General features: G+C 51.3%; 10 protein-coding genes across 10 annotated transcripts; 5 read left to right on the top strand and 5 right to left on the bottom strand.

Annotated features, from left to right (window-relative positions):
• The first annotated feature begins 1,312 nt into the window (after positions 1-1,312).
• Positions 1,313-2,686, top strand: BCR37DRAFT_206059 (uncharacterized protein). Its single transcript, XM_040866387.1, has 3 exons — positions 1,313-1,500; positions 1,543-1,648; positions 1,688-2,686. Exons 1-3 carry the CDS (start codon positions 1,459-1,461, stop codon positions 2,653-2,655), a joined length of 1,116 nt encoding a protein of 371 aa, XP_040727341.1. The 5' UTR covers positions 1,313-1,458; the 3' UTR covers positions 2,656-2,686.
• On the bottom strand, positions 2,680-3,471 carry BCR37DRAFT_206579 (tyrosine phosphatase-like protein). The gene has a single exon (XM_040866397.1). It carries the CDS (start codon positions 3,350-3,352, stop codon positions 2,717-2,719), a length of 636 nt encoding a protein of 211 aa, XP_040727342.1. The 5' UTR covers positions 3,353-3,471; the 3' UTR covers positions 2,680-2,716.
• A 14-nt stretch (positions 3,472-3,485) lies between these two features.
• BCR37DRAFT_376709 (Dcp2, box A domain-containing protein) lies at positions 3,486-6,484 on the top strand. The gene has a single exon (XM_040868658.1). The coding sequence runs from the start codon at positions 3,617-3,619 to the stop codon at positions 6,074-6,076; it is 2,460 nt and encodes an 819-aa protein (XP_040727343.1). The 5' UTR covers positions 3,486-3,616; the 3' UTR covers positions 6,077-6,484.
• On the bottom strand, positions 6,162-7,111 carry BCR37DRAFT_206390 (thioredoxin-like protein). The gene is made up of 2 exons (XM_040866396.1): positions 6,646-7,111; positions 6,162-6,545 (listed from the first exon to the last, which is right to left on the bottom strand). Exons 1-2 carry the CDS (start codon positions 6,765-6,767, stop codon positions 6,248-6,250), a joined length of 420 nt encoding a protein of 139 aa, XP_040727344.1. The 5' UTR covers positions 6,768-7,111; the 3' UTR covers positions 6,162-6,247.
• Positions 6,976-7,728, top strand: BCR37DRAFT_336538 (U1 snRNP-associated protein Usp101; the record flags this gene model as incomplete). Its single annotated transcript, XM_040867233.1, has 1 exon — positions 6,976-7,728. A coding segment is annotated over one exon (753 nt), but the record flags the coding sequence as incomplete, so codon positions are not given.
• A 1,381-nt stretch (positions 7,729-9,109) lies between these two features.
• BCR37DRAFT_343977 (isoprenoid synthase domain-containing protein) lies at positions 9,110-10,585 on the top strand (the record flags this gene model as incomplete). The annotated part of the gene is made up of 1 exon (XM_040867538.1): positions 9,110-10,585. One exon carries the CDS (start codon positions 9,110-9,112, stop codon positions 10,583-10,585), a length of 1,476 nt encoding a protein of 491 aa, XP_040727346.1.
• A 46-nt stretch (positions 10,586-10,631) lies between these two features.
• Positions 10,632-12,015, bottom strand: BCR37DRAFT_390962 (Cation/H+ exchanger; the record flags this gene model as incomplete). The annotated part of the gene is made up of 2 exons (XM_040870935.1): positions 10,632-10,881; positions 10,937-12,015. 2 exons carry the CDS (start codon positions 12,013-12,015, stop codon positions 10,632-10,634), a joined length of 1,329 nt encoding a protein of 442 aa, XP_040727347.1.
• A 169-nt stretch (positions 12,016-12,184) lies between these two features.
• BCR37DRAFT_376713 (CPSF A subunit region-domain-containing protein) lies at positions 12,185-15,933 on the bottom strand. The gene is made up of 2 exons (XM_040868659.1): positions 15,811-15,933; positions 12,185-15,771 (listed from the first exon to the last, which is right to left on the bottom strand). The coding sequence occupies exons 1-2, from the start codon at positions 15,843-15,845 to the stop codon at positions 12,246-12,248; spliced, it is 3,561 nt and encodes a 1,186-aa protein (XP_040727348.1). The 5' UTR covers positions 15,846-15,933; the 3' UTR covers positions 12,185-12,245.
• Positions 15,934-16,794: 861 nt separating this feature from the next.
• Positions 16,795-17,368, bottom strand: BCR37DRAFT_343805 (uncharacterized protein; the record flags this gene model as incomplete). Its single annotated transcript, XM_040867526.1, has 2 exons — positions 16,795-17,182; positions 17,247-17,368. 2 exons carry the CDS (start codon positions 17,366-17,368, stop codon positions 16,795-16,797), a joined length of 510 nt encoding a protein of 169 aa, XP_040727349.1.
• A 3,923-nt stretch (positions 17,369-21,291) lies between these two features.
• Positions 21,292-24,497, top strand: BCR37DRAFT_206070 (armadillo-type protein). The gene has a single exon (XM_040866388.1). It carries the CDS (start codon positions 21,411-21,413, stop codon positions 24,342-24,344), a length of 2,934 nt encoding a protein of 977 aa, XP_040727350.1. The 5' UTR covers positions 21,292-21,410; the 3' UTR covers positions 24,345-24,497.
• The last annotated feature ends 2 nt before the right edge of the window (positions 24,498-24,499 follow it).

Here is a 24,499-nt window from a genome sequence, read left to right on the forward strand (position 1 = left end):
CTCCCTTTAGAGCTTCAACTTGACAGCAAAGGCACCTCACAGTTGCAATTGAGTGCCATGCTGCCAATCGATACCATTACCAGGCCTTGATCAAAGCTTGCGTCCTGGTCCCTTGATCTCCTAATACCCATCGCGGTAGATGACGCGGACCATTCGCCTGAGTACCGCCGCCTCGTCGCCAATGCACATGTCTACAATTCATTAGACGTCATCTTGGCATACATTTGGGTTAATATGACGACAATTATGCGATGAATGCCTGACTTCGATTCGCACTCTTGCAAGTTGTGCTATCCCTTCTTCGTCCAAAGTCTTCCGACCGCGGGATTAAAATAGCTTAAGAAGTTAAGCGATCTATTTGACAGCCGTTGAGAACTTGGCAGGCCGCAGGAGTCTAGGCCCCCGCCACCCGCCTATTTCGCTGACGGAAATAGGCGAAGGAGATTCCAAAAGAACCAAAACTTCCGAAGTCCTGGGCTTCTAAGTTCTAACTTCTAAGGGACGCATATGATTTCTATCGACATCTATATCCGCTTCGGGTATTCAGAAGCGATACTGGGCCCTCGCGGCCGCTTTGGTCTCTATCGTCCTGATCTAGCCGCTAGCTAGGATTGTTCAGAATGCTGTTCAAGCCACATTGAGCCTTTGACTGACTCTCGAATATCGAGTATCAAAAGACTCTGACGATGGACTGGCAGCAGTGGGCACAAGGGAGAACAAGGGAGTTCTTCCCGGCATACGAATCATTGCGCCCTGAGGCCTGACACAGCATGCCAGGTCATGACTCATGACATTATGTGTCGACGAACGCTAAAGACCCGTCAGTCAACTGTCACTTCACGGCCATGATGGTGTAAACGCACAGGCCATAGCGGTTTAAGCTTGACACATGACAAGCTGAATGGCCTTATTCGAAATAGGCCATGTATGAGCTGCACTAGTGCTGAAGCAAACAAATGACGATGTACACTAGCGGCAGCCGAGTAGTCTGGGAGCTCGCTCACTGCGCCGAGTCTATGATTCACGAGTCTCTCAGGAGTCACGACTCACGACTCACGATTCACGAGTTGTCCAACTTGTCCTGCTTGGCCATTCAACTTGTGCGAGCTGGCCCTTTTCGTCATTGGTGCAAGTATTTCGGCGGGTGTCTCATTTCCAGATTCTAGATTCAGTTGGCCGGCTGGACGCATCGCCTTTTTGTCAACAGCCCCAGCTTCCACAGCGCGCGCATCCGTACATGGCAGCGAGCGGTCGTCGCATGCCCTTCTGCCGCGTGCGAGTATATGGACACCTTCTCTGCGGCTCTGCCTCATAAACAACGACTGACCCCGCGCCTGTGCAACTACAACTGACCACTGTACTCTGCGCTAGCGACATGCGCCGGTAGCTATCTGCTTGAACCTCCAATACTCGAGAAGAACAGTCATCTAGATTGCATCGTGTCTGCGCCGTTGTAAGATGGTTGCAATTACGATGAGCGAAGCTCATTCGACTATAACCGTACGGTCTTTGAAGCGCAAAGGCTTCCGTGACTGACAACAGATGATTGCGATCTTTGGCCTCTGCAACTGTCTCTCGACCGCTTCTCTACTCGCATTTGTCTTGTACCACCGGTATTACAAGAAATGGAGTGTACTACATTCACAAAGTAAGTTGCCAGCAGTCCATGTACTATTGCTTACCACAGACATCACTCTCATCACAAACCTCATATTCTCGGACTTCTTACAATCCCTCGGATTTTTGATCGAGTTTCACTGGCTTCGCATCGGCCAGGTGCAAACAGACAGTGCCGCCTGCTCAACGCAAGGACATCTCATCCAGATGGGAGATTTGGCAACATCCATGTTTGTCATTCTCATCGCCGCCAACACGGCTCTCCACTTTATCAGACCATCAAATCCAAATGTTCCCCAAGTAGCCTTACGCTGGGTCATCTCGCTCGTCTGGCTCAGTGCACTGCTCATGGCAGTTGTTCCACCAGCTTTCAAACCAGGCTTTTATGGCAACGCTGGCGTCTGGTGCTGGATCGCTGTCCAGTACTCTTGGGAAAAGCTCTACCTGCACTACATCTTCCTTTTACTCGCCATGGCCGTTTCTCTGATCATCTATCCATCGCTCGGCATCTATCTCATTATTCAGAGTCGCAAGACGGATCGCAGCCGGAACAGTTCTAGCACGAGACTGTCAACAGTGGCCAAGACGATGTTTTTATATCCCATGAGTTATGCACTTGGTACAATGCCGCTCGCCATCACACGCATAAGATCCATGGCAGGACAAGTTCCTAATCATGGTATGCTCATGGGTGCGTGTATCGTCTTTTCTATGCTGGGTGGCATCAACTGTCTCATCTACATCGGCACCCGCAAGCACATCTTGGCGTCTCAGCAAGAAGAGATTGCGCGACAGCAGGAGGTAGAGCTGCAGCGTCATGCCAGTGCCTTACAAAAAAAGCTTGCACTGCTTGGCAGTAATTATGATGAATTCAAGGCTGAAGCGTATTACCCAGGACTCGTCATTGATTTGGAAGAGACTGGGGCGGACATCAAGCAATCTGGCTTTGTCCGTGAACAAAGAGGATCACAAGGATCTTCTGTCAAGGATGAAACGAGAGTGGCAGTCAAAGCCATCATGATTGACGATTTAGTCTAGCGTTGCAGTGATTTTCTTATTCCAACTACTTTCTTTTGCAGCCTCCAGCCCTTGCAGTCCTTTACTTTGTGGGTTTCTTCCCCTGTCTCTTGAACATCTTGCGACGCTGTGCAATCATGTACGTGTACAGGAAGTAGAAACCAGGAACGTAGATGAATAGGATAGCAATGAGACTGTTGGCGTAAAGAGGCGACTTTGCCCTTGCGGCAGTGAGAGACTTGTAGACAAGCCAGGCCTCACTTCCTGCACCCATTGGATACAAGACGTAGAAGAGTGTGTAGCGAGCCCAGAGAAGGGCTTGCGGTACAGCTTGACGCAGGTTGATGGCGTAGTAGGAGTAACGAAGGACCTCCGTAATGGACCAGGCAACGACCATGCTCGAATAAGCATAAGACTCACGAGTGATGTAAGGGAAGAGGTAATCAATGCCCCAGACGAGCAGCAGCCTCGAGGCAACCTGCGTCGCTGTTGTCAGGAGTGGTGAAGGGACCCAACCAAGGGCGACATGCAGCACCTCCAGAATGGCCGTTGACTGCACGAAAATGAGATGCTTGGAGAGGTTGTCGTGGGCTTCCTTGTACCCACTCGACCTGGTCACTAGGAAGAGTCTCAATAAGATGGCCCCCCACATGACAACTTCTGCTGCATTGTAGAAGAACAGATAGTGGTTCAATGATGTGGATATCTTGCGAGGCATGTTTGATTGAGTCTTGCAGTCCGCTGAGTCTCCTGCTTGCTTCTCCCCTCGAGCTCTAGGATCAAGCCTTGAAGCAAGAACCTGGGATGTGTGGTGGTTGGGAAGCGCAAGAGAAGACTCCGCAAGACGACGACGACAACGCAAGACTCAAGGACCAAGAGATTAGACAAACGACGGGCCTCTATTGTCTGTGAATACTGCAAAATCCAAAAGGAGATAAGCCAGCATATACGCGCCTCATTAGTGCGCACCTGAGTAGCAGCCATGAACACAGAAGAGCTCTCACAACTACTGGACGTCATTTTGGATGACCTCTCTGCTCGCTTCATCATCAATCTACCGGAGGAAGAGCTCAGCGATGTGACGCGCATTTGCTTTGCCCTCGAGCAAGCACATTGGTTCTACGAAGACTTCTTCCGGCCTCAATATCCAGCGCTGCCATCCGTCAACCTTCGGCAATTCACAGCAGCCTTGTTTTCACATTGCCCTATGCTATGGCCATTCAAGGAACAACACGAGACAGCCTTTGATGATTTCATGAAGTACAAGATTCGCGTGCCGGTGCGTGGGGCCATCATGCTGAATCACGACATGACGCAGTGTGTGCTCGTTCGGGGCTGGAAGTCAAGCGCCGGCTGGGGCTTCCCCAAGGGCAAGATCGATAAGGATGAAGACGACTCTGATTGTGCCGTCAGGGAAATCAGAGAAGAGTGTGGCTTCGACATCTCTGACCTTGTCAAATCAAATGACTTTATCGAAATGGTCATCAAAGAACAGCAAGTGAAGCTATACATTGTGCGTGAAGTGCCCATGGATACATCTTTTGAGCCACAAACACGAAAAGAGATTGGTAAAATCGACTGGTTCAAACTGGACGACTTGCCAACGTACAACAAGGAGGCGCAACGATCAACCAATGCTACAAAGAAGAAGTATTATATGGTGGCTCCATTTCTAGGGCCGCTCAGAACTTGGATCAAACGGTACAAAAAGGCAAAGAAGACGAAGGCTTCAGGGGCAGAAGTGGTCGTGGACCCAGTCGTTGATGTGCCAACTCTACTAGAGGATCAAGTGAGCTTTGACGAATCTAGTCAGGCCCTCAAGTTGCTCCTGGGCATATCCGAACGACCAGAAGGCCCTGTTGAGCGCAAGGCTTTCAATGACACGCCGAGCAAGCATGATCTTTTGGCCATGCTTCAGGGACGCTCTGCTGATGCGCCTGTGCAAGAAGCGACGACGCCTTCTCAATTTGACAGAGCTCCTCAGATTTCTGATTCGATGTTACAGCATGGCTCCCCAGCCCGGCCTCCAGGCTTTTCTGACCCACGGCTTGTGCAAGATACGATGCATCAACCTTTTGTTGGCATGCCACAACCACCGCCAGGGCCAAATCCCATGTTCCAGGGCCATTCCCCACAAACGCACTACGCGCCACCGAGTCATGCGCCTGGCATGTATCCGCCTGGTCCACCTATGTTTGTTGGCTTCCCTGGCATGCCCCCGTATCCTGCTCAACATATGCAGCCGCCCCCATTCATGGTTGTTCCCTCTGGTCCATTCGCTCAGCAAATGCACCCAATGCCGCCACCCAATCTGCATCTCTTGCAACAACAACATCTGATGGGTATGCATCCTGCCCTCCACCCACAAACACCCATGATGCATGGATCACCTCACTCCGCGCATGCTGGACCTGTCCAGCAGCTTTCGAGTCCGCAGAGGTACGCGCCTGTTCTTGCTTCGCCACAGCCTGTGCGTGCGGTACCTATGCCAGTGGCTACCTCTTCTTCGCCATCACGAAAGACAGCAAACCCAAATGCTGGTTCGCTTCTCGCCATCTTGAAGCCAAAAGCACCAGCACAAGCACAGGATGAATCGGCTCAGGAGGAGATGTTGGCACAAGAGAACCCTGTCGTAGCAAGAGAAACTGGGCATCTTGATGAGAGCCCCGTCGATCCCTTGAATGCGCGACCACTACAGATATTTTCGTCTACCCGGGTCCCGAGCCACGCGCAGTCGATGAGTTTGCTGAATCTACTCAAGAGTCCTGTGCCTGTGCAGCCAGCAATGCAACGGTCAGCTGAACAAGTGTCCGAACGAATGCGGGAAGTGAATTTGCATTCACAGGGATCTCAGCGGCAGCCTCACGCGCAGAGCACTGTTCAAGGCCAGCCAGCAGCTTCTCCAAGTGGCCAGCAAGTGTCCTTACTGAATCTTTTTCGTTCAACGCCACCGCCTTCTATCAAACATCTTGTGCAGCCAGAGCGTGTAAACGAAGTTGCTTCTCAGGCGAATCAGATGTCGCAGCCTATAAACGGTGTAAGACCAGAGCCAGCTGGTTCGCAAGCCTCGCTACTCCATTTGTTCAAAGGCCCTTCAGCCACAGCGAAGCACGATGTTGATGCAGACCAGAGCTGGCCACAACCACAACCCAAGTCTCAAGACTATTCAGCGCCAGTTCAGCGACCTCAGCACCCTCAATATTCACCCAACCAGTATGCGCAACAGCCAGCCCAGCCAAGTCAGTCCCAGCACCTTGCCTCTTTGCTTGGTGCGCTCAAGCCGCCTGCACCACCTTTTCCTGCCGCGCCCGTGGAAGGCTCACAGCCTGCGGCATTATTTTCCTTGTTGAAGCAAAAGCCTGCTGAACAAGCACCTCCTTTGCCACCCAAGACTCATCAACAATCGCTTCTCGCGCTATTATCACCTACTGGCAACTCTTGACAAGCGAGCTGGGGCACGCTGGGACTGCATGGGCTGAATCTTGATACGTATGATGCTATGAAGGACAATGGTTGCAAGCATACCTCGATAAAGGCTAGGCCTGTCGATGAAGCGTTCATATGCTTGAAGGTAGTGAAGCTTTGTAGGAGTATTGCCAATGATTCTCTGGACTCAAATCTCATGCTTGCTGCTGGTCTCTGCGAATGGTGACCAGACACCACGCACACTCTCGTTGGTACTTTCTACCGGATGCTTGAACTTCTTAAGCTTGGCGCCACTCGCATCGCGAAGGAGGTTGAGTTTTGACAATATCTCACTCGATTTGAGGTTTCGTACGCAAATGACCTTTTCCCTGCCGTTGATGTACTCTCCTCTTAGTATCGGGTGCCGGTGTGGCCGCTTCGCAATGACAAACTCAATCTGAGGATGCGCTGAAGCAAACTTGGCTAGATCTCTTTGTAAAAATTGACTAGAGAGGTCAGCAAAGATCTTCATTGTAGCTCATGCTCTATGCCTTCCCCTACACCGGAGCTTGAGGAGATAGAGAGATGCAACGAGAAGCAACTCACTTCATGCCGCGTGATGAACCTGCCCAATCGCAATAGCCAAGCTCGATTCTCTTGCACTGTAGGATGAATGCTCCGACACCATTCCGCGCCTTGGCAACTTGTGATCTGATGGCGACGCTCATGCTTGCCTTGTAGAAAGGGAGACGAAGGTTTGATGGTCGCTGTTCTCGCCAAAGTTTGAGTCGTGCGAATCCTCCAGACACGACGAAAGCAAGCAACACACTCAACCAGGCTCCTTCAACAGAGTGCTTTGCAGGAGAGCAAGCAACTGCATTGTGACGCCATGTCGTCTGCTCTGGTACGTCTCCTTCCTGCTTCTTCTACAACCGACTAACAAAGCAGCTCGGACCGCCGCTGATCGGCCTCTTTGCAGCGCGAGCACCGTTGCGCTATGTTCAACCTACGGACGTGGCGCCGGAGAAGCGCAAGACGCGGGCCATCACTGGTATTGCAGAGTATGTCCATTTACTGGGTCAAGACGACGGCTATGTCCCAACAGAAACGCATCAAGAGCAACAAGAACGCAAGAGGCGCGAACGAAAGGAAACATTTGAAGCGAAGCTTACAGAGAGGCTTAAGCAGTATAACCCAGCAGAAGACCCTGAAGTGCGTGGAGATCCCTACAAGACGCTTTTCGTGTCTCGGCTTGCGTATAGCGTGACAGAGTCGGATCTGCGGACAGTCTTTGAGCCGTATGGAGCCATTGATCGCATCAGGCTTGTCAATGAGAAGGATACGGGCAAGTCTCGAGGCTATGCCTTCATTGTCTTTGAACACGAACGCGACATGAAGACTGCATACAAAGAGACGGATGGCATTAAAATCAAAGACCGGCGGATATGCGTGGATGTCGAGAGAGGACGCACAGTCAAGAACTGGAAGCCCAGGTCGCTCGGTGGCGGACTCGGTGGACGGCACTATACAAAGCCAACGCGCAGGATCGATACGTATTCCCATGCTCCGAGCAACTACAGCAGAGGGCCGTCTGGGCCAGCTGCAGGCAGGTATACAAGTGATCGAGGGACCGATCGCACTGGTAGCAGTGCACCTCGAGGACGGTCAAGTGACCGCAATGGTCGCACCGATACTCGTGATGCTGCTCCTGCTGCACCATCAAGCAGTGCTTACGCACGCCCTGCAGAACGCTACGGTGCACCACCTGCCATGGACACACGGCCAAGACAAGGCCGCTCTGGAATTGGCTTTGAACAGCCTGCAGCGCCTGCTCGTGATTACAGAGACTCGCGTGCTCCTACGGCACCTAGTTCCCGATATGCTACGTCCAGTGCAGCACCGAGAAGGGATTACGACAGACCGAGAAGTCATTCAAGAGGACCTGCACCTTCCAGCTATAGAGACCGTTCTCGCGAGCGTGGACCGGCATATGGCGCCCCTGTTGGTGGTGAAGTATTGGACCCACGCGCTGCGCAGCACGCACACTATCAACCTCCCATTACCTCCCATGCAGCTGCACCAGCCGCACCATGGCTTGCGGCTACACCGGCAGTTGCTGCTGCGCCTTCTGCGAATGCATATGCGAGTAGCCGTGACCGGTATGCAGAGCAGCGCACGTCAAGAGGCGAATATGGTGAGCACCGCGATCGCAGCAGGGACCGCTATGGAGCGAGTCGGTCGGGAAGGGATGAGTGGGAGCGACGCAGCAAGTCACGCGATCGTAGTACAGGCGGTGATTACAAGCGTCGGCGGTACTAGGATGGCTGAGGCTGGCCCTGTGGGTGATGCTCTGCTTCAGTGGTCTATAGCCTGCCGTCTGCCTGCATGCCTGCAATACCAGTACTTCTGTACACAGTAGCCTACTAGTGCTTTCAGTGCTTAGTCTTATAGTTGCAGCAGATTCTGAGCGTGAGAATTCCATGGCTGCTCACGTGCTTCAGGAGTCTTTTGGTATAAGAAGACGCGCCTGCCGCCGTTTTCCAATTCCCCAAGTTTTCTTTGCGTAAGAATTGCACCCCAATATTCAAGCACAGGTGATGCTAACTGTCATTTCCAGCTTTTGGCTTAGATCAAGTGTAGTATCTGTTCTTTTCAGTTTAATCGCTGGAACGTCTCTAAGGAGACTTTTACGATTATCAAATTCTTGGAACGCGCCGGGGTCTCGTGGTTGGCTTGCCTCTGCGATTCTCTGGCACAGGTGTCCTCGCAGTTGCACTCCATGCTTGCGACGCCGATTCTTTTTCATTGCTGGGTCTCGTTGGAGACCTGTCGAGGATAAAGGGTGGTCCACATGTCTTGAAGCCATAGATTGATGTACTGTCTAGCGCGCCCCATACTATACTGCTTTCATCCTTCCTATTGCCTTCACTATCCTTGCCTTGATACTTTCCAGACAGACACCTAGCCTAGCTAGCCGGACTCTGCCAGAATATCCCACTCGTCCTCAGACCACCTTTTCGTCTTTGTTTTTCCCCGGACATCAACCAAGTCACGCATACACGACCACGCCATGGGTCTTCTCGATCTCTTGCTGCATCCAACAGAGACGCGCGCAATCGTACAATACAAAGTCTGGAGAGATCCTCTGAATGCGCGAGACCCAAACAAGGAGAGCGACTCACTCAAGCGATGCTACTTCTTCCTCGACCTCACGTCGCGTTCATTTTCCACCGTTGTGCAGGAACTGAGCGACGAACTGCGAGATGCCGTCATGCTCTTCTACTTGGTTCTTCGTGGCCTCGATACCATCGAGGATGATATGACGCTGCCGCTCGATAGAAAGTTGCCACTCCTGCGGGAATTTTACACACTACTGCAGCAGGACGGGTGGAACTTTCACGAGTCTGGGCCGAATGAGAAGGATGCTCTACTTCTGAAGGAGTTTGATGTGGTCATCAAGGAGTTCAAGAAGCTCAAGAAGCAATACCAAGTCGTGATTACCGACATCACCAAGGATATGGGTCATGGAATGGCGCATTATTCAGACGAGACTGTCATCGTCACGACACTCGAGGAATACGATCAGTACTGTCACTATGTCGCAGGTGTTGTCGGAGAAGGTTTATCGCGCTTATTTGCCAGTTCAGGTCTCGAGTCGAAGAAATATGCGGATCTTATGAGTCTGTCAAACTCAATGGGTCTTTTCCTGCAAAAGACCAACATTACGCGTGACTTTCGCGAGGATATTGATGATGGACGGTTGTTTTGGCCAAAGGATATTTGGAGCAAGTATGCCAAGGACCCAAAGGAGCTCACCTTGCCAGCGAACCGGGAAAAGGCGCTCAACTGTATTTCTGAAATGACATGCAATGCGCTTGAGCATGCAACCGATGTTCTCTTCTACCTTTCTGGCCTACGCAATCAGTCAGTCTTCAACTTTTGCGCAATCCCTCAAGTCATGGCTATTGCAACTATGGATCTCGTCTTCCGCAATCCACAAGTCTTTGAGCGCAATGTCAAAATCCGCAAAGGCAAGGCCTGCCGTCTCATTATGCAAGCCACCAATTTGAAGGAGGTAGCGGATATTTTTGTTGAACATGCGCGATCGATTCATGCAAAGAACAAGCCTGAGGATCCAAATTTTCTTCGCATCAGCGAGTTGTGTGGTCGTATCGAGCAATGGGTCGCCGATGTATTTCCTGCACACATGGCAGCGAGTGCAGCACAGGAAAAGGCAATCAGCCAACAGCGCAAAGCAGATGACAATCAAGTCTCAGTGGAGGAGCAGAAGCAGATTGACAAAGATGTCAAGACTGTCATTGTCATTGTCATTGGCTTCTGGCTTGCGATGGGCGCATTGACCTTGTTTCTTGCGTGGCTGTTGGGAGCACGATTTGACTTGGCTTTCAAGGATTTCTGGGGTAAGGTTGCAAAAGTACAAGATGCCGTGGGTGGTGCGAGTACAACCATCAACAAAGTCGTCGAAGAGGTCGTTGCTACGTCAGCAGGCGCAGAGGCAAAAGTCACAGACAAGGTTGAGCTATGATTCAAATAGATTCCAGTTGCCAGAATTTGTGTATCAAGAACATCATCTAAAGTGTCGCATGCGAGAAACCCCAGTGACCGCCCATGATTGCGTCTCCCTTGTATCTAGCCACAAGACGCACAGCGATGGGTCCGACAATCGTATTGAGAAGTATTGCCCAAATGGCTACGATAAAAACCTCTTTGGAGACTTTGCCGGAAGTGACAATGCCAAGCTGGATGATGAGCAAGCCAATCTCACCGCGTGCAACCATACCGCTGCCTAGCAAGATGCCTGGCCAAATGCCTCGCTTCAAGCTCTGTCGCTGGATTGCATCGAACATGCATGGCCAGATGCCGACCAAGAACTTACCAAGAACCATGTTGATTTGAGTACACTATGCCCTGCCACACAAGCGTTCCTTGCCAAAGATCGCGGATGGGAATGCAATAGCCGATACTAGCGAAGAAGAACCAGCTCCCGAGCGTCTGCGCAACTCCGAGTCTGTGCTCAAACGTCTCAGCAAAACTAGGCTCCCTGACGACAACCCGATGCGTGTCAAGCTCAGTGTTTGTTGCACGATGAGAGAGCTTCGCCGGTGGAGTAGTCAGGTCGAGATAGTTGACCATCACGCCTGCCAGATATGCGCCAAGCAGAATACTGGTGCCTGCATAAGCTGCAATACTGATCCAAACAGAAGACAGTATTGTCATGACAGCCAGGTTCTCTCCATGTGTGATTTTAAGCAGCTTGAGTATTGTACTGCGCAACTGACGCAACGCTGGTAAGATGCGATGACGCAAGAGCCAGCTCAGCGGTACTGTAACGAGGGCAAGTCCGAGGGCAGAGAGAACCGGACGGCCAATGACCCATCCAAGAGGTGATCCGTCGCTCCCTCCAAGCGATGTGATGACTTGGGCAAGAACCAGGGCAACTACATCGTCAATCACTGCAGCACTCGACAAGACGGTTCCGATTCGCGCGTTTCTGAGGTCGATGGTTGCACCTTTGAGGACCGTAAAGGTTGTACCGAGCGATGTTGCAGAAAGGGCAGCTCCAGCAATGAATCCTTCAAGCAGGGTATAGCCAAACACAATGTGAATGAAGAGAATAGAAAGAGCTATTGGTGCCAAAATACCTGTAGCTGCACAAATTGTAGAAATGCCTAGATTGGCAAAGAGGAGATCCAAGCGGGATGACAAACCGCCTTCGAAGACAAGTCCTATCAAGCCAAGATACCCGAGGGCCAGGAAGGTGGACAGCCAATCCTCGGCGAGGATGTTTGAGAGAGGCGTGCCAAAGATGCCACCGACTAAAATTTGACCAAGTAGGCCGATTCCAGCATACTGCTCAAAAGCAGCGGTAAAGATGCCGAGTGCGACAAAGAAAGCGATGAGTATCAAAATTTGCTCGATACTCGGTTCATGGTATTCGAAGAACGAGGACGACATGAATCCATGTGAGACGTTATGGAGACTTCAGAGGAAGGCAAGAGGAAGAAGTGAAAGTGAAACAGCCGCTAGAGCAAACCCTGAGGAGTCAAGGTATGTAGTTAGAATAAAGACTAAGAAGAAATAAAGGCTGTCAGTTTGCCACTGCTCAGCCTTTCGCGTTCAGATGGGAGTGCAGTTGCCTCATGCATTACATTTCTACTTGTATACAGCATCAACATCTCACTAGACTAGGAAAATCGGATACGCTGATTCTCGATTTTACTCTTCACTTCAGCGACATCGCGATCAAGCTCTCCTGCAATCATACGCTGCTTCGTGATGGAGAGCAAGGCATAACGTTCGCAGAGGTCACCGTCAATCACCGACTTGGGAGGCGCATAGTACCCGCGATACATCATGTGGTCGCGCCCAGCAAGCGGCTCATCTTCAGTTCTGAGATTTGTCTCTAGTGCTGCAAAAAATTCTGCATCTTCCTTTGCAACGAATGGAATCAGCAGTGAGATGCTACCCATGATGCCAGTAATGACCAAGACAGAGCGGCCACCTGCTACAAGCTGAGTCTTTGAGATGGACGTGGGAATATCGCCGATATGATAGTGAGCCAAGGTGTCAAGGCGATGCGCCGCTCCCTGCAAGTACGGCCGTTCATGTATGAGCGTATTGCCCGTGGTGTCATTGTCACTAAGCTCAGAGACATTCTTGGGCACACGCACGATCCAAAGGTTGCCAAACCGGTCGCCTCCAGCAATAGTGTCATAGTCCACCATAGTGGATGCCGTGGTCCATCGTGGCAAGGTGTCGTTTGCAAAGCAAATGATCTTGTTGTCGTTATGCTTGTAGACTGCCAGCGTGACAGCCTCGACATTGTCAGAAATGACGATGCGGTCGCCTTGCGTTTCCAGTCCAATGATACTATTGGATGTAACTTCAGTCTCTGATTTGCGAAGGCAACGCTTCAGACCGATGTCATATAGGCGCAAGACTCCGCCCAGACCGACCAAGAGCTTGCCTTGGAACGCGCAAAGTGCTAAAGGGATATCACTCGTTTCCGTCTTGTGGACAAGTTCTAGTGCTCTGCCATCGTCTACTATTCGATAAATCAGCAAGTATGCTTGTTTGCATGACTTTGGCATCAACTCGGCGCCCTGAGCAGCCCCAACGGCCAGGAAGAGCTCGTTGCCGCGGGAGGCGAAAGTGACTATGCAGGCACAGAAAGCAGCAATGTCATCTTCAAGTTCGAGAAGCGACACATCTTCCTGCTTGCTGGGATCGAAGATCCTGATACACGACGCCCAGCAGCCGTTCGCAGCCCAGGGAAGTCCATGTTCGGGAAGGAATGATTGATGCTCGCTGCCATTCTGTTTCTCTGATATCGCTTTGCTGCGCTTGTCTGCCGACATGGCATGATGATCGGCTTCCAGGATGTAGAAGAGGGCTTGATTTGGATGCTGGACAAACTTGCGTGGCGTATAGCTGAGAGGATGAGATTCAGCACGCATCTTATTGCCAAGGTTATCGATCGTGAAAATCCTGAGAGATGGACCCTTGATACCAACGAGCCCTTCTGGACACTGGTCGCTCGAGAATGGTGCTGCAAAGTCAATATTCTCGTACTGCAAGGGCGTCAATTGCATTGCAGAATTCCAGATGTACCCGAGCCACGGGCGTGACGAGAGGGCCAAGACTGCAGCCTGCTCTTGCACCTTCACATTGAACAGCTTTACTGGCTTTGAACCTAAAAAGCGGGTTCGAGTGTCTGTCAGCTGACCCGTCGAGTCCAGCGATGTGCGCAAGTAGATGCCATTTTGCAATCCGATGTGGAGGTAGACTGTTGTCGCATGTCCATCGTCCATACTCACCATACATAGTGCACTAGCAGGCGCAGTTAAAGCTTGTACACTGAGCGATTCCAGAGTATTGTCTGGATCCAGAGAGATGATTCGAACAGTCGAGTCATCACACGCCACAGCAAGCACTGGATTTCGTTGCCGACCTTCAGGCACAGCGCCAATCGCTAGCGCTGTGACACCACCGCTCATCTCTTTCTTCTCCTGGTATTCATTGAGCTGGCCATCTTCATCAAGCTCAAAGTAAACGAGCTCTCCGGAGCTCAGGGCCACCACGACTTGCCGATTGTTCGTCGTTGCCTGAACGATGGTACGCCGTGCAGGTGCGTGCCATTCATTGACGCGCAAATCACGCTGGACGTGTCTGATGCCTTTCGGATGTACTTGAATGAGCGCATCTTCGCCAAGTTGCTGTACTGCAAGAGTAGGCGCTGATGTCAAGAATCCAGTCTCCGTTAATTCCTCGACCGTTTCACCAATGGAAAGCACGAGTGTGCCATCAGTAAATGACAAGACAATGTATGCATCATGGGCATCTTCTCTAGCCAACTGTGTGGTCCATATAGCAGTCGGCTTGCCGGGCAATTCGCTGGCAACGAGCTCACTGACTTCCAGACCATTGCGAATTGTCTTAAAGCTTGATCGTGCACCACGGCCGCAAGCTGCGTAGATCTGTGGTGCGTCTTCTTGAGTGAGATTGAGCACTTTAGCATCAAGGATAGGGTTGAAGCACTCAATTTCGTCAACCAGCGTAAAGTTTGTGAGAGCTGTGGGTTGAAAGGAAGCATGCTTTGAGGTCTCCGTGAACTCTGGCTCGTCATCATCGTCGCCTAACCTTTCGATCTGATACAGCTGGCTGTTGCCAAATTCGCTCGCCACAAGCAGATAGCCCGACTTGAAGAATGTCAGGCCTGTTGCAACGGGCACTGTATCAAAATATTTTATTCTCATAGATGTGACATCTCCTTCGAAATGATCAATTGAGAGCTTGAAGAGGTCGCCGTCCTCTGTCTGTACAAGGAGGAAGAAAGAGCCCTTCAAGAGTTGTGTAACGTGCGCCACGATTCTACGCTGCCGGTCCGGATCTTCAAGCAAACCGCGACGATGCGGTATCGGTACTCTTCTTGAAGGACGGCCTTTGTGCATGTAAACAATTTCATCAGGTGCACAGACCAGCACGCCACTAGGGCCGTCGTACCCACCAGGAACCGCAATCAACATGTTTGCATGACGATTGATAATCTCAGTCCATTCACGCACAACATGGTTCAAACCCAGATCGAGCTCGTAGTACGTCAAGGTTTTTTGCACTTCTTCATACGCCCTGCCAGTAGGATCTTGGTCTGAGTCGCTATAGTTGACCTCGATTGTGGCAAAGACCGGATTGTCGTAGCCGACATCGAGCGCCACGGAGTGAAATAGCAAGGATCCTGGCGACAGTGCTTCTAGTGGCGATGATATGGTGACATTAGCAGCAGCATCTCGATTAAGCACATAGACCAGCTTGTTCTTCTCGACGCTCGCAATGAAGACTGCACGTCCTTTCGGATCCACTGCCATGAATTCGCCAGGTACAACTCGCCGTACACCTGACTTACCGTATGTTTCTTGATGTATCTTGGTGAAGCACGCCTTGTCGGGTCGATATTCAAGGACAGAGAGACGACCCGAGTCTGAGCAGAGTAAGACGTAGTCCTTGCTCGAACCCGTCAATCGAAAAGCTGCCATGGTTCGCAGGATGCCAAATGCCTCATGACTCGCTAATTTGACGAGTTTTCCAGTGTTGTTATCGACCTTGTACACCGTTAGTGTTGCTCCTGTCGCAACAATGACCTCTTGTTGTTTCAGGCCTGAGAAATGCCCGATTATTGGCGGACATGCTTGTTGCGATGGCGGTAGCAATGATCTGTCATTAGCCGTTTTCAGATCAGAATGGCAAGCTTACATTGCATAGAAAGCAGAAGAGCCATGCGTCGACATGTGAGACTGCCAGCAAGTAGCCCTTTCCCGGCACTCAATACAGCTCCCGGCTCTGTCGCGTTTGTTGTACGATGAAGTCGAGTCGCGCTGCAGCATTTGAATTTGTCGCAACTCTCAGTCATCAAGCACAAGCAAGCTAAGAAACACTTCTACCAGACCATAGACGATGCTTAGGCGCTGATGGCAAGCTGCAAACGCATTCTCATCGTCGGCCCTCGCAAGGCTGGCAAGCTCACATTTCTCAAAGCACTGACGGGCTCCCTGCCAGACTCAATCCCCTCAGGTTCGCATGGGGGTCTGACCCACCAGATGGCGATAGACAACAAGTACTACAAAGCTACAATAGACATATGGCTAGATGAGTATGAGTCACCCAATGAGTTTGCAGACATGTACACAAGTCGTGAAGCTGATGAAGTGCGTAGCTTATTGGGCGCCATCGTCTTGTGTCTACCAGATGCCACGAATGCGACCGAGGCGATCGAACAAGTCAGGCGAGTGGCAGATGGCTGCTCAGACAGCACACTGCTGTTGGTCGTCATGCAGACCACGCCAATAGAAAAGGACGACCAATTAGATATCGAGGACACCTGTATTGAGAACGGCTTTGAGTTGATACAGAGCGAGGTCAAGGGTAAGAACGAGTTTGGTGAATTGCAAGGCATCGATAGGGCCCGGGAAGCCATCGAGGCCGCAGACTGGAGCGAGCTACTGAACGAAGCGGATGAGCAGGACATTGAGAAGATGCTCATGGAGGATGCAGATTTGAATCAGGCATTGCTCAGTAACGATATTGCCAGCTCGCAGCTCAATGTGGACGAAGCCTCGGTGGAGGAGCTCGAGGCTCTCATGCAACGGATGCTACAAGCAAGGGAACACAGCTCAGATCTCAGTCCGGAGGAAAAGAGGAAGATGGCTGCAAAGTTGGTTGCCGAAGTCATGCGCAGTTCTACCTGAGACACTGCCATCTACAATTCCACCTTGCCGCCGGCATCAGGCGTAGCAGGGGGCGTGTAGCCCTCAATACCTGCGATGTTAGCTTTGTCCAGCAGAGAGCATCGTTCAACTCACCCATGAGTTCTACTTCAAACACCAAAACGGCGTTGGGAGGGATGACGCCGCCAGCACCCTGAGATCCATAGCCAAGCTCAGCAGGAATAGTGAGCTTACGAGCCTCGCCGATACACATGTCAAGCAATCCCTGGTCCCAGCCCTTGATGACTTGTCCAGCCCCCAAAGTGAATTTGAACTCTTGGTTGCGATCGTAGGAAGCGTCAAATTGCTTGCCGCCATCCTTGAGCGTACCGCGGTAGTGCATCGACACTTTATCGCCAGACCTGTTGTTGTGAGCTGCTGTACGGTGCCTGGCGTCTGCAAAGACTGAAGCTGGAAGGAACTCACCTGGTCTTGCGAGGGCAGTCGCTCTCTGCCACAGCACGCGTCACACCGATTTGGAGCTTCTCTTCAGCGAGGGCCGTGCCTGCGAGTGCAAGAGCAGCTGATACGAGACCTAGGAACTTCATGATGGTTGTGTTGCAAGGTGAGGTTGTGCAGATTGTCGAGTTCTGACCGCGACGTGGCGATATACGGGCGCGGTCTGGGGAGTGACAATTAGCCGAATGAAGTTACAGGAACGCAACAGCTTAGTAGGCTTGTCACTTGTACACACCTCTACTTGCTCGAGACCTGCTTGTGCTATTGCAGAGATCTTCTGATTCTGCATACCTTTACTAGTACTAGCTTGTTGCCACTGCTTGGCTCACTGGTTTTGCCCACAACGCGCATCACGTCTCCCAGCTGTTCATCTACAATCTGCTTCCACGCTGTTCTCTGCTTCACGGCAACGACTATCTGTCATCATGGCACCAAAACGACGAATGACGCGGTCTGTCAACCAGCAGGCAAAGAAGGTGAAGTCAAATGCTGGCGAAACCCAGGAGACCAAGACGGAAATCAAAAAGGAAGTTCAAGAGAGTAAGTCAAAATACCTGGTCGACGGAGCAGGTCCGCGCTACTGGCTCATGAAAGCAGAACCCACTGACCGTCTTGAGAATGGTCATAATGTCAAGTTCAGCATCGATGACTTGAAAAGACTTGGTCACGATGGCTGGGACGGTGTACGCAATGCCGAAGCTTCCAAAACAATGCGATCGCGCATGAAGCTCCATGATCAAGTCTTCTTTTACCACAGGTACGTGACAGACCTTAACATATCATTGCTGACTCTAGCAATGCTGGAAAAGAGACTGGCATCGCGGGATTAGCCACGATTTGCAAGGAAGGCTATCCAGATGACTCGGCATGGGATAAGAAGCACCCTTACTATGATCCAAAGTCAGACCCTGAGAATCCAAAATGGTTCCGTGTGGACGTAAGTCGAGTCGATGCTCCCCACAATCTAATGCTGTCTAGGTGAAGTATGAGCGACATCTCAACCGCCTCATTGGCTTGCAAGAGCTGAAGCAGTACAAAGAAAGTAAACTCAGCAGCATGGTGCTTCTTCGTCGTCCTCAGCTCAGTGTACAACCCGTCTCAGAAGGTAGGCAGATATTTCTTGCCTTTGCCTCGCTAACCTTACAGACGAATGGAATTTCATCCTCGGCCTTGAAGATCAGGAGGAGTCAAGCGAGTCTGCAAAGCCCGCGCAGAGCAAAAAGAGAGAGTACAAGAAGCGGTCAGAAATGACAGATGCCGACATCAAGGCGGAGATTGATTTTACTCACGGTGGGTAGAGTCTCAAGAGTCGATCGCGAATGTTGCAAGTGCAAACGTAAATTCAGGGGCTCAAATTTTACAAGGCTGGGTCAACGACAACGCATCCAAGACACGCACACCTCTTGCGGCAAATAAATACCTTGCGCTTGAAGGCAGTCTACTGAGTACCGTAGGCCGCAGTTGCAATGGACAACCACAGGTAGCCCATTACCCGATCGCCGGTTTATGGCTGACTTTAGGCTGCAAAATATGCTCGTACTTACGGTATCTGCAATCGAGCACAAGTCGGCAAGTGGAAGCAGCTCAAGTCAGACTTTGACAAAGACCTTACGTACGTAGTCACTCTCGCACTTCCCTTATCTAACCTCCAGGCGATTTTGTTGAAGCCGAACTTGGTAAAGGAGGTCATCGGCCCTACAATGAATGGCAGGATGATTTCACTTCCGTGGTTAACAAGCTCGTCGAGGAGCACTGGCTCTTGTACGACCCGCAACACGACAAATTACAGAGATCCGAGCAGTGGCTACAGTTGGTAGCCACGAAGGTAGAAGCGCATCCGGAGGGAACAGACGATCGAGTCATTGCTAGGGCCGTTGCAGAACAAGTCACCAAGTTTGGTCCACGCGCTGCACGTCTTTCGACCTTGCGCAAGCGAGCTTTCTCTCTATCTCCACAGCCAGAGCCACCGATCGCGAAGAGGACACGACGATCAGGGAGCTTGCAAATGACGCCTGAAGCCAAATTTGTGCTGCCACCACAGAAGACGAGGTTACGCACTAAGCTCACGTCAGGCAAGAGACGCTCTATCAGCAAGCTTGCAGGATCAGCAGATTCTCCTGCCCGATGTACACAGAGTACGCCTGAGTCTCCTACGCAGCGCAAAGTCAGCACGACAAGAGTCAGGAGCCTTGAACAAGAGATTGATCGCAAAATTGAAAGGTTGCGCAAGCTTGGCTTGCTCTTGCAGGAAAATGCGAATGAGAGTGAGCAAGAGGAGATCATGAGCCAGATTGAAGACACAGAAGCAGAGATTGATTTGCTCAATGCTGATCTGGTGAAGGCTGTCCAGCTCGCCAAGGCCGGTAGTCAGCCTTCTGATCAATATGATCACGGCCAGCGCGAGTCAGATGCTGAGGCACAGAGTACCTCTTCTGCGCAAATTCTTGGCAATCAAGAGGCAGGTGAGACGATGGCTTCGCCCAGGCCTGCTACCGAGCCAGAAGACTCAGACACAGGGCATATTGATCAGCGGACAAGCTCTTACGACGAAGATTCTTGCAAGGGACAAGATGAAGGCATGAATGTTCCGACGGCTAAACCATCGTCCAATACAATTCAGGATGCATCAACTCAAACCGTCAACGGCCACAAGGTATCCCAACCTACCAGAAACGGCCATGCTCATGGCCAGGATAGCTTGCAAGCTTCGTCGGTAGAGCCAACGGACTTGTTAAGTCGCGCTTCAGCTGCTCTGCTCAAACGTGAGCTCCATGCGGCCATGACTACCAACAATTTGTACCGCGCTGAGAACCGAAAGCTGGAGGCACTGCATATCTTCCACCTTAGGCAGACTGAAGACTTGCAGCGTGCACTTGCACGCGCTACGGCTGATCAAATTGCTGATGTTGAGGAACAACGTGCCACGTATGCTCAGTATGACTTGGACCTTGCCAATCAGACCGCATCGCTCATTAAAGCAAAAGAACAGCTCGCTAGGCTGAAAGCAAGTGAAGACCAGATGGCGTTTCGTATTGAGCGACTCAATCACGAGAGGGCACACATGGAGATGGCGAGTCTTGCAAGTATTCAGCAGCATCAATTGGCTGTGCAGAGCTTGGAGGAGGCACACGAAAGGGCAGAGATGGAACGCGCTGATTTGCAGGATGAGGCTCAGGCTGTCAAGGCGAAATTGGAGGAGACTGCAGAGTACTGCAAGGTCTTGGAAGCAAAGGTTGATGCTGCTGGCTCTGCCTTGACTGAAAAAGAAGCCCTCTTGACACAGCTCCAAGAACGTCTTGCGATGCTAGAATCAGCAGACGCCAAAGCGCAGAGTCTTGAGAAGGAACTCACATCGGCGAAGCGAACCGCAGCCACATCGCAGGCTGAGCTCGAATGTATGTCCGATGCCTTTGAACAACGTATCGAACGTCTTGCCAAGGATTATGAGAATGAAAAGCAGGCTTCTCGCGCACTCCAGGAAGCATTAACTTCAGCAAAGCAGGAATTTGAAGAATCTCACAAGACCTTGAAGCGAGAGTATGAAAACAGACTCAGTCGAACAGAGCAGCAGCGTCAAGAGCTCAAGAAGAGCCTCGCGACCAAAGAAGATGAGGCAACGAAGCTCGAAAAGGGGAATGCGCTTGTAAAGCAAGAGTTGACGCGAAGCAAGGATCGTCTCCGAGAATTGGAGAATCAACTCAAAAGCTTGTTCAATGACCACGAGAAGACTGTCAGGGAGCTCGATCAGAGGCGTCATGCGCTGGAGCATCTCCTCAGTACCTTTGCGGACTTGGAAGGTGCCACACAGCGGTTCATGGAGGAACATGCCTCGCTGACCAGGAAGGCGCTTGAGGAGGCTGCTTTGAGTCCAGCGGATGTTGAGAAGAGTGTCCGAGAGCGTGGAGACGACTCCGGCATTGGATACGACGAGTTCTTCGACCAGGAGGCTGATTGAGTTTTTCTGTTTGGCGCCATATAGCATTTCCATCTGAATTGTTCCTTCCACGTGAACGAGTCTTTGTCGACGCGTAACCAGGCTCAGGCAAGGCTACACCTGTGCTGCTCATCGGAGGACCTGGCCTGCACAAGCACAGCGACGAAGAGGCAAAGCAGACAGAGAGCGACAGAGCCATGGTGGCAATCACATCACCGAGCGGCCTGCTTGCGCTGCTCAACGACAGCAATGTCGAGCTACAATCCTTTGCGCTCACAAAACTCAATGAGATCGTGGACGCGAGCTGGCCAGAGATCTCAGATGATATCACAAGCTTAGAAATCCTTTATGAAGACGAGTCGTTTGCAAACCGCAGACTAGCAGCGTTGGTGGCGTCCAAGGTCTACTACCATCTAGGTGAGTACGCACAATCAACAGACTACGCATTGGGTGCAGGCGACTTGTTTGACCTCAAATCTCATGATGAGTATGTTGAGACAATCATTGCACACTGTATCGATTCATTCATTGCAGAGAATGCCGCGCGTTATAGCGAGGGCGACAAGGCTGGCAAGGCAGATAGCCGCTTGTCCGAGGTGGTGTCTACAATGCTGCAGCAGTGTTATCGAGACAAAGAGTTCAAGCAAGCCATTGGTATTGCTCTCGAATCAAAGAGGCTTGATATTCTGGAGACAATCATCGGCGAGAGCAAAGACGACAACTTGCTGCCATACATTCTCGAGACTTGCATTGCTACGGTCTCAGACCTGAAGTTTCGCGACGAGGTGACGGCTGCATTGCTCGAGCATCTCAACAACCAAATGCGACCTGACTATCCAAATATCATCAAGTGCATCGTCATGCTGGACGACGATGCCAAAGCTCTCAAAATTCTACTGGCTTTGAGTGCTGCCGCATCGGACAATGGCAAGGAAGATGAGCTGGCAATTGCCAATGTGTACCAGTGTGCTTTTGACATTGAAGCAATGGCGACACGCTCATTCTTAAGCTCCCTCATCTCAAAACTTCAGGCCGAGGATGGGCACGAACAAGATGAGGGCTGCGCGGCTATTCGCAAGAATCTCGTACTCATCCTTTCGGGCACGAAAACTATTCAGCTTCACCTGGAGTTCCTCTACCGCAACAATCATGCTGATATTGCAATACTCGATAAGATTAAGAACTCACTTGAAGCGCGCAATTCCATCTTTCATTCGGCAGTCACGTTTGCCAATGCCTTCATGCACGCAGGTACTACCTCAGACGGTTTCTTTAGGAACAATCTTGATTGGCTCTCAAAGGCGTCAAATTGGTCAAAATTCTCAGCAACAGCGGCTCTCGGCGTTATTCACAAGGGTAATCTCAACCAGAGTATGACATTGTTGGGGCCATATCTCCCTCAAGAAGGTGCCAATGGTAGTGTCTACTCTGAGGGCGGCAGCCTGTACGCACTCGGCCTCATTCACGCCAACCACGGTGCAGAATCTCTGCCATTTTTGACGGAGCAATTCGCTCGCGCGACAGAGGAAACTGTCCAGCATGGTGCGGCTCTGGGTCTTGGTGCAGCTGGGCTTGCTACGTGCGATGCTGATTTGTACGACAGACTACGAACTGTACTGTTTCACGATAGTGCGGTTGCTGGTGAAGCTTGCGGACTGTCAATGGGTCTTGTGATGCTGGGAACCGGCAATGAAGACAAAATTGACGAAATGCTGCAATATGCACATGAAACACAGCACGAGAAAATTATTCGTGGTCTTGCGATGGGTATTGCCATGATGCTGTATGGTTGCGAACGCGCAGCAGATGCATACATTGAGCGACTTGTGACCGATGACAACCCCATCTTGCGTCATGGCGGTATCTTTGGTATTGCCATGGCTTATTGCGGTACCGGCAACACAGCAGCAACAGAGAAACTCTTGCACTTTGCTGTGTCTGATGTACATGACGACGTGCGCAGAGCTGCCGTCATGTGTCTTGGTTTCGTCATGTTCAAGAATCCACAAGGCTTGTGCCGGACCATTGACTTGTTGTATGAATCGTACAACCCGCACGTCCGCTACGGTGCTGCCATGGCTGTGGGTATTGCATGCGCTGGCACAGCGTTGCCGGAAGCCTTGGATATCCTCAACCCCATGACGCACGATGCCACTGATTTCGTTCGTCAAGGTGCGTATATTGCCACTGCCATGGTCTTGATTCAGCACAATGACCAAACCAACCCAGAGAGTGTAGAACTTCGCAAGCTCTACTCGGATGTCATTAGCAACAAGCACTCAGATGCAGTGACCAAGTTTGGTGCGGCTGTAGGATCGGGCATCCTGGATGCAGGTGGCCGCAACGTCACTTTACGCCTACAGTCCTACTCGGGTGGCAACAATATGCCTGCTGTGGTGGGTATGGCCATCTTTACACAGCTGTGGTATTGGTTCCCACTTGGTCACTTCTTGTCACTTGCCTTTACACCCACTGCCATGATTGGTGTCAACAAGGACTTGAATGTGCCTGCGATGGTCTTTCGCTCAAATGCAATGCCCATCATGTTTGCGTATACGCCAGAGACACCAAAAGAGGATAAGAAGGCTGCGGAAAAGGTGGAGACGGCTGTGCTTTCTACGACAATGAAGGCCAAGGCGCGCGCAAAGAAGCAGGAAAAGGAGAAGGAAGATGCGATGGAGACGGATGAAAAAGCAGAGACGCCTGCGCCGGAGCCTGAGTCTATGGATACAGACAAAGCAGCGGAAGAAGGAGAGAAGAAGCCAGACGCCACAGAGACTGCTGAAGGTGAAGCAGACGCGGACACGGCCGAAGGCACAGCGCCCAAGAAGGAACCTCTCTACGAGATCTTGGGCAACATGTCTCGTGTTGTGCCGTGGCAGTTGAAGCACATCCACTTCAAGTCAGACGCACGCTACTACCCTGCGCGCAAACCTGCTGGCGGAATCTTGTTCCTGCGCGATCGTCGGCCAAAGGAAGAAGAGTCATTGCTGGACATGCAGATTGACCAGTCACCGCCTGCCCCTCCTGCAGCGGCCGCTGGACCAGATTCGGCGATGGAAGTGGATGATGAGGAAGAGGCGCCCCTGCCGTTGCCGTTTGACTATGATGGCCTCGAAGACGAGGCGTAGGTTCGTGTCATGTACTCATTGAACTAGATTAGCATGATGACTGCTGCTGCTGCTTTCTCCCTTTGTGAACTTTGAAAACATCCAAGATAGCAATTGCACACACGAGATACACATAAAGGAGCGGCCCGGGCGGCTTGCGCACCTCTCGACATTCT

The sequence above is a fragment of the Protomyces lactucae-debilis genome, assembly GCF_002105105.1.
Source record: "Protomyces lactucae-debilis strain 12-1054 chromosome Unknown BCR37scaffold_3, whole genome shotgun sequence".
NCBI classification, from domain to species: Eukaryota; Fungi; Ascomycota; class Taphrinomycetes; order Taphrinales; family Protomycetaceae; genus Protomyces; species Protomyces lactucae-debilis.

Bases quoted from the DNA above. Each gene is read 5' to 3' on its own strand.
- BCR37DRAFT_206059 (XM_040866387.1), top strand. From the start codon at position 1,459: ATGGTTGCAATTACGATGAGCGAAGCTCATTCGACTATAACC. The intron at 1,501-1,542 runs GTACGGTCTTTG...GACTGACAACAG, and splicing joins AAGCTCATTCGACTATAACC to ATGATTGCGATCTTTGGCCT. The intron at 1,649-1,687 runs GTAAGTTGCCAG...TGCTTACCACAG, and splicing joins GAGTGTACTACATTCACAAA to ACATCACTCTCATCACAAAC.
- BCR37DRAFT_206579 (XM_040866397.1), bottom strand. From the start codon at position 3,352: ATGCCTCGCAAGATATCCACATCATTGAACCACTATCTGTTCTTCTAC.
- BCR37DRAFT_376709 (XM_040868658.1), top strand. From the start codon at position 3,617: ATGAACACAGAAGAGCTCTCACAACTACTGGACGTCATTTTGGATGAC.
- BCR37DRAFT_206390 (XM_040866396.1), bottom strand. From the start codon at position 6,767: ATGAGCGTCGCCATCAGATCACAAGTTGCCAAGGCGCGGAATGGTGTC. The intron at 6,546-6,645 runs GTGAGTTGCTTC...TGACCTCTCTAG, and splicing joins GGTTCATCACGCGGCATGAA to TCAATTTTTACAAAGAGATC.
- BCR37DRAFT_376713 (XM_040868659.1), bottom strand. From the start codon at position 15,845: ATGTCGACGCATGGCTCTTCTGCTTTCTATGCAAT. The intron at 15,772-15,810 runs GTAAGCTTGCCA...GGCTAATGACAG, and splicing joins TCTTCTGCTTTCTATGCAAT to ATCATTGCTACCGCCATCGC.
- BCR37DRAFT_206070 (XM_040866388.1), top strand. From the start codon at position 21,411: ATGGTGGCAATCACATCACCGAGCGGCCTGCTTGCGCTGCTCAACGAC.